Here is an 11,384-nt window from a genome sequence, read left to right as displayed (position 1 = left end):
GAATATTTTTTGACACCTGGCCAATATTGAAAGTTATGTGCTGCATATAAAATTCGGAAACAACATGAAAAAAGTAAACTTCGGCTGAGCAGAGGTCGTAATACCTTCACAGGTAGTTTGTTTGGCAGCTATACTTTTTAGGGTTACGATTTTGGCGCTTCCGACAATTGATCATTTTCTTGAGGTGAAAAGAAGGCGTGCAAATTTCGGGTTCGATATTTCAAAAACTAAGACACTAGTTGTTGTATATACAGACAGACGGTTGCAGTTATTCGACTAACGTGGTCACGTGATTGTCGAAAATGGTGAAAACTGTTGAATTGTTTGATATATTCTGATTCTAAGATGAGATCTTATTAAGTTATGGAAATTATGGATTAATAATTTGATGACTTCGCTGCAAACACAGATTTCGGCTTATATTTTTATAGATTTACAACTACATACCACCTTTTACCCAAAATTACATACACATAGTTTTATTGCTAAACAAGAAAAGGTTATAATGAAAATGTGGAAACAAAAGCGGTATACTTATGTCTATTACCCTTTTCCTTGATACTTAGAAGTTGGCGTTTCGAACAAGCAGCAAAGATATGATTACCGTATCAATGAGGAATTCTCTGAAGTAATAAATTTAACTAATTCGAGAGCTGAGCTCATGCATAGAATGCAGAGAGGAAGTAAATCAGCTATCTGCTGACTTGAAACAACCGTATTTTATTTACTACTAATTGCTACTCTCTGAACGCTTTCGTTAATTTTATTAAATACTGAATTAAAAAAAAAATTCATTACCTCTCGAGCATAGCTGCTGAAATTATATATGTACACATACATTGATATGAAGCAAAGCATCTGCTAACCATAGGCTCATGTCGTAGTAAGCAAATCTGAAACCAGAGAAGTCTCTTGATAACCTCTACGACCTTAACATTTGGTAAATAAACAAATTATTTAACTCGTACTTTAACGGCAAATTATTTCCGATTTATAGGTTTTCGAGTACTAGAAGTGACAAGATGTTTAGAAGTACGCTAGTGATTTGCTTTTGCCTTTTAAGCTTATCCCAAGCAGCTGTTTATTCAGAGCGCTACTTTAAGGACCCAGGTAAGCAAGAAAACAAAAAGAAATTCAAAAAATATTTTTATTTGTTTCATAAGTCATATATTTTTACCATCGCAGCGCATCCCGGCAAATGTGTTATAAAGGAGAAAGTAGTATCTCCTGGTCAGAGCATTAAACACCCCGTTATGGCTTGTGCGCAATTCACCTGTGATAATGCACAAGGCTTGGCGACGATCGAAACGTGAGTCATTCGTATATGCATCTACAATTTTATATAAATATTTTATATTTTAATTTCAACCAATTTTATTTCAGCTGTGATCCCGTCAGTGCTTTGCCTTCGCCATTTTCTATGATTAAATACGATCCTCGGGACAAGCCGACCTGCTCTTGGGGCGATTTCATTAATACGAACGCACCATACCCGGAATGCTGCAAACGGCATATCTCTTGTGTACTTTGAGATAGTATCTAATGCGTGATTACAAATAAATGTGCAGAAAATGCTGTGGTCAAAAAATAAAATAAAAATATAAAAGTTAAAAAAAAATTAAGAAAACATATTAAATACATTATAAGATTGTTTGACAAATATTGATTCAAAAAGAAATTAAATAATAGGAGTTTTTAGTATTTTTTCAAGTTCTCTTCAAAATATCTTCTAACAACTTTTGAGCGTCCTTTGATGTGCCGCGTAAATTTAGTTAATTCTGCTAATTATACTTGCTTATAATTATCAAAGAGCAATAAAAATATTACTTATGGTGATTAATCACCCACGAGAAATGATTATCGGGTTGATCCAGTATATATCGGTAGCTCCAAACAAACCGCATTCGAGTAAAATGTGCACAGTTGCAGGGCAACCCAAATCAATCAAACACACACATGCACACACACATACATATGTGTGCCTTACAAAGAACAAAAGTTATGCGGCGACAAAGAGGTCTTTTAAATGCAAAACACTAATTTTGTAAAATAAAAGCACGAAAAAATAGATTGTTTTCGAAAAATTCAAAACTTCAAAGCTAAAGCCCAGAAAAAATAGCTTTTCATGCGATACATATCCATACATGGCTGTACGAGTATATAGTATACTCGTATGTGTGAGTCCCCACAGAATGTCGTTGGCTTTCGTTTTGTGATGGCGCACAGCCTCCGAGTACAGTATCGGGCTACTGTGTAAGTGTGTGCGTGCACATGTCTGTGGTCGACTCCAAATGCGACTGATGTGCCATTTGATTGTCGTCGAGATGTCGCCTTTTGAGTCGCGGTTGCACTGCTCCACTGACACTGACGCTTATTACCTTGCGGCCGGTGCTGTGGCACGCACACTTGTGTTTGTGTGTGCGTGTGAGTGTGTGTGCTGATCAGTGCAACCATCTCAGCGTGATCAATCACACTCGGCTCATCTGTCAGTTGTTTAATAGACTTCATTATTTATTTTATGTTGCATTGACAATTCTTTTTCTTCGCTTTGGATTTATTTGTGGCGAGTAGCCAAGCACAGGTAACTATTGACAAATATTTAGCGATTTGAAGTGACAAATAATATTTATAAGAGAAAAAATTAAAACAAATGATTATGGAAAGTCAATTTCTCTTCAACTGATAATCATTCTTCGACAACTCTTCTGCAGAATTTTTGAAAATCACCAAGGAATACTATATATGTATATGTGTTATGGATATAAGTATAAGTTCATATATGGAAGTCACTGTTTGTAAGTATATACATGCATACACATGTATGTATATAGATTAATAAGTGGATAATGTTCGCGGAATGAGGAGGACCCACTTTTGAGTTTAAGTGGAAGTAATGTCTCTATATTTATATCTTTGATAAAATCATAAATTAGAAGACTTATAAAATTTTTCACTTGTTGGAAAATGTCTCTTGAATTTCTTGGACAGGTTAACTATTAGTCGCATGAAATCGTTGAATTATTAGTGGCTGAATTATTCTGCTACCTTCTACTTCCCATATATTGTATTAAAGAAGGTAATTCCAAGCAAAATTAATTTATAAAATACATGAGTTTCTCATGAAACTGATTATTTTAATTATTCTACTTATGGTATGTCCAGATTCAACATGGGCCAACGAAAAGTGAAATTGTGCACTAGAATGTAGGGTGATCTTCACGCAGTTCCGGTTAGCAATCTACCTTTTATATAACATAGTATGAGCAAACAACTCTTCGAGGTCTTTGAAGTTCTTCCATACACTGCAAAATCTTCAATAAATGTTATTCATTGCTATAAAACCAAGTTTCTATTCATTTTAAGTGAAGCGAGCATTTTTAGAAACGAAATGTCTTTTTCAAGTAGAAAAATAAAGATTTTCATGAACTCTTTCCATGATACTATTCGGAGGGATGAAAAGCTGAAAATTTCACACATAAAAGGGTAAAGCCACGGAGGTGTAAAACAACCCTCAAATAAATACTTACACATATACCAATGTGTCTTCTTACTGTGGCTCAACACCGCCATACCAGACACTGGTATGCAAATTGCATTTTTCCATACTCAAAGGGGGAAGGAATGAGTAAGGATAAAATGTTCTAAGCATGCTTACTTTCATGAAAATATAAGCAACTACAACTAACTGCTTTTATACGAATTGTAACTGTTGTTGCTCATAAATTATCGAATTCTGTTGCAAAGTAAAACTTGATAGCCGCCAGCACGCAAATGCCTTACTAGCAACAGTGAGATGGCTTCCAAGTAAGCAAAAATACCGAAGAAGAGAAATTAATGAGAAGTTTAAAAATAATTTCTATGAATTTAATCAATGTAAAATAAGTTGATGAAACTTTAACGAGAAAACTTTTAAAGAGCAAACGTCTTTCATTAGGAAGTCCCATTTAGGAAACTTTTCTAAAATCTTAAGTTATAGATTTATTTGGTGGATTCGAATAAAGTTTGATTACGATGCTTTAGACCACCACAACATTAATGCTGTCTAGAATTTGCTAAGACTTTCGATTTCTATCAATTGTTCTATAACTGGGAAAGCTGTTTTCATTGCAAGCATCTACATTTTCCTCGCTCTCTTGAAATTGTGAAGTTGAGATTGTGCTTTGGAAAATAAAGATTGAAATTGGATCGGGTGAGATGTGGACCCAAACCAAAAGCCGTTTAAAGATATTTTGTATGTCAGAAATGCTACTTGAACGCCACAAAAAGAAGTAATTTTGGCATTGGATAGTATGTGGTGATAAAAAATGGATCCATTACGATAACTCTAAATGCAAAAAAATCATATGTTGAACCTCACCAACCAGCCGAATATCAATGATGCCAAGGTAAGGATGCTCTGTATTTGTAGAGATCAGAGAGACGGACTGTACTATGAGCTTCTATAAGCCAGACTTTGCCTTTCCTGACTATCATTGGTTTCGGTCGATGCAGAGTGCCTCAATGGAATACAGTTATCATCAGAATAGGGTGTCAAAAATTGTCTGTCCAAGCCAGAAAAATGGGAAAGTTTTAACTTCGGATTCTTTTAATAAAAAGAAAAAATTCTTAAATGAACAGCAAAAATCGAACTCCAAACTTATCAGCAAAGAGAAATTGTGTACGTGTTCTCCAGTCGTGAGTCTAAAATCACGTCGTAGAGAAAGGTCAAATGCCCGTTTAGATGATTATGAGAAACAAAATATTAAGCAAGGGAAGCCTTACAGTTTTTCACTTAGAAATCTGGCACTAATGCTTTATGGATATGATGTGTATTTTAAGTCCAAAACTATGATCTAACATTGTTTCAGTCTCGGCTGGAAGCATAAATCATGCAAACATATATATCTATGAACGAACATTTTGGTGCTTCCCATCAAAAGGAATTAATAATAATCCCGAGAGACATAGCCACACTTTAAGCTTGTTATTTTCACTCTTAAATGAGGATTTTGCATATGTGTGTATGTATATGCAATATGATGCGCTTATACACATAATAAAATGTGTTGTAGTAACTTGGCTTGGTAGCAACTATAAAATTTAGTTCGGCAATTCGTCTAGTCAGCCGATGTTAGCGTGACCAGAGTGTGGAGCAGAAGTGACCATTTCGGTGGCGCTCCATTAGTTAATGAAACCTTCAACTGTTACCCTGATATGCTCTTCCTGCTTTCGCTATACTTCTTCCATTCGCTTGTACATTTTTGTCCATTTAACGACTTCTCTGCTCTTTGCACCGATTATTTTATTATTCTAGAAAAGCTCACATGTACAAGTGTAAGTATGTACGCATGTATGTATGTATGTATGTATGTAAGCATATACTCCGGTACTTTCTCAAATTCTCTTTTCATTTCACTTTACCCCATTTGCCATGTTTGGCGCCCACTCTTGTCGTAAAAGTGAGTTATGGCAAATAGTTTTTGAGTAAATGATAATTTTCGGCAAAACGGGGGAACTCGTTTCCTTACCATCGTTTTGTATTGAAGCATTTATTCTTTGTGATTTCTATCACTGTTTTGCACTTACATATGCATGTGTGTGCACTTAATGTCAGGTAGTGGAAAAGTTTTAAGCTTTTTATTACATGTATTATTATTAGTGAAATTATCTTCACTTTTGTATAGAACATATGTATATGTATCTAAGTACATAAATACGATGTGGAGCATATATTTGTTTGTTATGTAACACTATCAAGCTATTTAATAACAAAATCGGATAATTTGTTGATATCGCTCATATATTTCCACCAACACATGCATTTATCTATACAAATAATAGCATTCACACACAATATAATCTAATATTTAAGCAAACTAAGCAAACACTTGCCATAAAAAGTAATGCTTAAGCGCCAATTAGGCACCAGGAAATTTTCAATGGCTTTTTGTCGGCTTTTCAGTAGACTTCTCATATTTGAATAACCGAAGACATTATCGTTTTCATAGAAAGCACCCTAATCGGTATATAATAAACTTTATAATATTTACAAGAATAATTTGATAAAGAAATCCACCCAAATGTTCATATTTTACAGACATGCTCCTTTCGACGAGAATGCATTTTTGAATAATATTGATATTTTATAATATAACCCAGCCTTTTGAAAACATTAAGTTAATAAATGAGGGAAGGTAGTTTTTATTTTAACTATGCGGTAACTGGTAACAAGCCGTTGCAAGCCGTTTTCTATTTTACTACGCATCTATTTTATGTGATTTCGTTCCTGATCCTAAAGAAGAGTAAGTTTGGTATCATCTTCTAATCATCGATTCGATCGCTGCTCTTTCCCCGTAAACGCAACAACACATTACAGAGGCAAATTCAAGCGAAGAGAGTATGGGTATATCTCATTAATGCAATATAACTGTTTTTTTCATTTATACCACGATTTCATTTACAGATTTAAGGTTTAGATAGAAGGAGGATCACATACGTACATATTGACTAGAGGATATATTAGCGCAAGAGCGGTCAGTCTCTTCGATCAGCTGGTTTAGTAAACCAAGTGAGCAATAAAATTATGTAAAATTTGCGCGAACCGCGTTTTCCTCGATTGGTATGATATTTTTTGTTTCGTATGAAGTTTGATTTTAACTTACTTTAAAAGTTTGTTTTGAATGAAAAAAAATTACAATGAGTTTGCTTGAAATTTTGTGTTAACATTGGAATCACGGCTGCAGAATCATTAAAAATAGGACAGTACTGTCTTGTGGACTCTACTCTGATGCTCATTCCGTCGACCTCTGTTAAAACAATAACATCGAAGAACTTAAAGAAGTGCTTGAAAATCGTTGCATTGGTATCATGCAGATAGCAAACGATCTCAACATATCTTACGGATACATCAGCATATTTTGGTTAATGTTTTGGGTATGTAGCGTGTCCTTGATTGACTCGTACCGAAAGACCTGAATAGTTTGCAAAAATAGGGGCGCAGAAAGAGATACTTGACAACGTATATGATAACCTCACCTTACCTTACAATATCAAAATCATCATTATCTTTTCTCTGGTGACGCGACGAGAGGATTAATGAGGATATGTCAACGCTGTCTAACAGACTACTGAATGGCACTCCTAAAGAATTAAATTTCGCTGAAGGCATTGAAGGCCACCCCAGCCGAGGCTTGTATCAAAGGTATATAAATTGAGTTAAAACTGGCATAATTTAGTAGTTCAAAAGGAGCCTATTTTGAAGGCCGTAATCAAAATGTCTATTAAGATATATCGGAATGAATAACATCATTGTTTTATTCATGTGGAGGCTACGGGGAAATTTTAATACAAAATGTACGGTATAAAGTCAACCGGAAGGAAGCAGATTGCAATATTGGATATTGAGGCTGATTACTACTGATTTCAAGCTTAAACACTAGAGAAACATTAATTCGACTTTTTCTTCTACATATACTCGTATTTTATTGCAATGTTCAACAATATTTCCCGTAATAATAATTTTCATATTCGTCATTTTCGAAAAAATCAAAATCATTATGCCACACACATGTAAAAAGTTTTCCAAGTAAATTTGACAACTGCCAGGCCAAGTCCCAGCGGTGAGCGGGCCAATTGAGCGGGTTGATTCCGATTGTGTAATGCGTGAGGACACAAAATTTATAAAAAAAAAAATTTAAAAAAATGGAAGAAAAGAAGTCGGCAATGTTGTCGTTCACTGTCCCCCTTTATTTGCTTACATGCCAACCATTGAGTTAAATGTTAAAATCAAATCGAAGTGATAATAACTCCAATCTGGTGCCGCTCTAACGCGTCAGCAACGGACCGCCGCGGCTACCGCCAGAGCTGACCTCACCACCAATGAGGAACCTGTTGCATACGGAATCGAAACGCGGAATCGTGTGTTTCTGTGTATGTGTGTGCGGCTTGGCAGATGATTAATTACAAATCTGTCGCATGACATTTTTTATAACTTCGTAAATGCATCGATCTTGCCGCCGTAAAATGCACGAGTATGTACGATTGTTGTGGAGCGTTATTGTTGGCGAGCGGTATGCTTTATTTTTTATGCAATAACAACCAATAACAACAACAGCAGCAACATGCTGGTGATAATGCGCGCAGGTAACGAACCTGGACTCGCTATGTGTGTGTGTGTGTGAGTGTGTAATCAATTTAAGCCAAATTGGCCCAAAATGCGCCGGCAGTAGCACACACACACACATAAGCGTATTTAGGTAATTTTTTAACTCTGGCTGGAACAAAAAATTAGTAGCGATTGCCGTTGAGATTTCGCTTTAAGTGCATTCGTGATTGATTTCCGAGACATTTCCCCTGAGATATTCGGCACTCGAACACACAATAACCAAATTGCGTGAAAGAAAAGGTGATGCGACACCGAGTATGTCATATGTGTGCCTGCGCGCTTTCTGTTTAATTCGCCGATAAAAGGGGCCTGCATTACTCTCACTCAATTTTACAAAATTTCTGTTTGTTTGTTGTTGTTGCCGCTGATAAAGGAGAAAATTTGAAATTCACTGGAGAGTTCACGTCCCAGGCTTCACGGCTTGAGCGTTGGTGACAATTAGCGATTACAATGCAAATTTCTCCCTCTTGTAAAATACTTGACTATACTCTTCTCAGAACTGACATTCAAAAAATCGTAAACATTTTTTTAGTGTTTTTAAGGTGCCATAAAATTATAAAGCATTTTTATTGCGCACTTATATTGTAGCTTCAGCGCCGGTCGCATTTTATGACAAAACAAATATCGCTTTGGAAGTCCTTGGCGCTTAGGTAAGCATTGGGCGCATGCGCGCACTTCAAAATAATAATTTGCTTCGATATTTCTAAATTTTTGCTTATTTCTTACTTTTGCTGTAAATATTGTACTTGCGTGCTCGTAAAACTGTGTAACCTGCATTGCATCTCCTGCAGCAGAACGCATAAATTTAGTCATCATCCGTTTGTCACGTCATTTTTCACTCATTCTTGCGCCGTTCGCCATTCAGACACTAATTTGCACACAAGCTTCGCACTTCCAGTTGCACATTTGCATCACATTACATGATAGACTGCATATTAACCCACATAAACATGTCGTGGCGTCAGTGTCACACTGTCACTTGTTGCACGCCGATGCCGCCGCCGCCGCCGCCGCAGCAGTCATTCTCTGACACACTCATTCAGTCAACTGTTGTTGTTGTTGCTGCTCTGTGCAGTTTACGTTCTTTGCATTCATTACTATTGCTGCTGTTGCTTGTTGTTGTACATCTTTGAACGCTTCATTAATTGCTTGTCTGCATGCAAATTGATTTTTTATGCGCATCCTAATGCTAATTGAAATTTATTCCATTTTCCATTGCATTCTGCTCGCTTGCATGACACTGACTTCGGCAGCTAACAAGTAATATATTATATTAGCGCTGATTAGTGTTGCTAGTTGTGTGCTAAGTATATTCGTATGGGTTTCCCTCTAGCGTCTCGCCTTCTGCCATTAGAGAACCAATTATTTCTTTATTTATAATGACTGTGCCATGATTATTATTTCTCATATTTTTACAGTTAACCTGATGAGAACTTAGTTAGTGGTATTTTGTTTACAAATGAATATTCACTGAGCGGTGTCTACTTATTGATTAAATCAATCATCAGTGTGGAGTCTTTTCACAATGAATTACGTCATCGGAAGAATGATTGTGGAAAAATATTGCCCTTACATTCAGTTACGACATGTGGAGTGGATCAGAATGACATTACTTTAATTCAGAAGACAACTTTTACTTACATACAAATGTATATATTAAGTGCACCTTATACATGTATGTTTGAGAATATTCTTCGAAAATTTGAAGATAACTTAGACCCCAATTTATCGATTGCAAGACGTTCTCAAGAAGGTCTGGTGGAGTCATTTTTCGAAATGAAACTGTTTCGAAATGAAGCTGGTGACACACTTACTGTCCATGTAGAGCGGCATATATCGACGATGACCCCTTTGTATGGTCGAAATTCGAAGAAATTGATCTTGACAACATCTGGTCCCAACAAGAGGCCACACAGCGTGTGCAACAACCGAATTACTGTAGGAAAAGTTTCGAGATTCGCTTATTTCAAGAAAGTGCGACATTGAAACACTTGCAAGAAGTTGTAAGATAGACTACTTCGTGTGTGGTTATTTGCAGTCATTCGTCTTCAGCAGTAAACTAGACTCTCTCCAAGCTCTAAAAGTCAATATTGAATGTGATTTTCTTGACATACGACTTGATTTAGTGTTAAAAGTACTCGAAATTGAGTTCATTGAATTTGCCCTGCAAAAGAAGTCGTTGAGGCCATTTGAATTGTACTCAAATCTTAATTGTATTTTACTTCACATTAAATAAAAAAAATTTGATTTCCTTAAAAATTAGTGTGCTTTTTTGAAAGAAATCATTTGAGAGCAAATGGTCGAAAAAATCAGTTTTGATACAATTTCGATTTTTAAACTACTCCGAAATGCAATTTTTTTGGGAAGCCGGCATTTTAACTGAAATCAATATTTCACTTATAATTTCTGTATTCATCTATATTTGGTATTCTGAGGACCGGCTACGAATCAAGGGCATCTGGAACTTTTTAAAATGAATCGCCGCTTATTAAAACAGATTATATGTATTATACAAAATAGGGTATTCAAAAAACTTACAAAAAAAAAACTAACTTTTTTACTTGCAAGTGGATGTAATAAGTCCTTAAATAAATATTTCAGAAGGGCATTCATAATGACCACTCCAAAGATTTTGTCAATCAGAACTTTTCGAAATACATAAGTTTGTATGCGGAGATCATTCTAAAAGGAACTTGAATCACTATTTGTAAATTGTAGTTCTCTAATGGTTCATGCCACTTGATTTTTGGTCATAGAAACATGTCCTGGACTAATGAGGCGAGGGAAATTTTTTTCCCCCAATTGAGCCAAAACAACTTCGTTTGATCGCTTATAGCATTGGAGGAGAATTTCGCTCCGAGAGGAGTGAAAAGGACAAGGTCTAGAAACTACAGAGAAAAAATATCATTGAAAGGAAATATTTTCAGCTTAATGTTTTCTATTGGCACCTTTAACCGGGGTAATACTTTGATACCTTAAGACACTACTTTTGTAACGTTTAGGATATAATTTTTTACAGTACTGATTCTTGTAGAGCATTAAATTTTGAATATGTAAAAGTTTTAAAAAGTGAAAAAAACTAGGGTATAATTAAAACTATTATGAATAGATTAAGAGAAAAAAGCAATTTAAATGAAATCAAATAGTTAGAAATAATAGTAAAATAGCATAGATTCGTTAAGATAAATTTGGTTTCACCCTAATGTGTACAGAACAAATGACATAAGATGCTTCCCAAGCT

General features: G+C 35.4%; 1 protein-coding gene across 1 annotated transcript; it reads left to right on the top strand.

Moving 5' to 3' along the window:
- The first annotated feature begins 997 nt into the window (after nt 1–997).
- On the top strand, nt 998–1,643 carry LOC108969627. Its single transcript, XM_018934464.1, has 3 exons — nt 998–1,110; nt 1,186–1,309; nt 1,384–1,643. Exons 1-3 carry the CDS (start codon nt 1,023–1,025, stop codon nt 1,529–1,531), a joined length of 360 nt encoding a protein of 119 aa, XP_018790009.1. The 5' UTR covers nt 998–1,022; the 3' UTR covers nt 1,532–1,643.
- The last annotated feature ends 9,741 nt before the right edge of the window (nt 1,644–11,384 follow it).

This window comes from Bactrocera latifrons, unplaced genomic scaffold (assembly GCF_001853355.1).
Source record: "Bactrocera latifrons isolate USDA-ARS-PBARC rearing strain unplaced genomic scaffold, ASM185335v1 scaffold_26, whole genome shotgun sequence".
Taxonomy (NCBI): domain Eukaryota; kingdom Metazoa; phylum Arthropoda; class Insecta; order Diptera; family Tephritidae; genus Bactrocera; species Bactrocera latifrons.
Note: the sequence above shows the minus strand (reverse complement) of the source record. Positions and strands in the feature narration are given on the sequence as shown.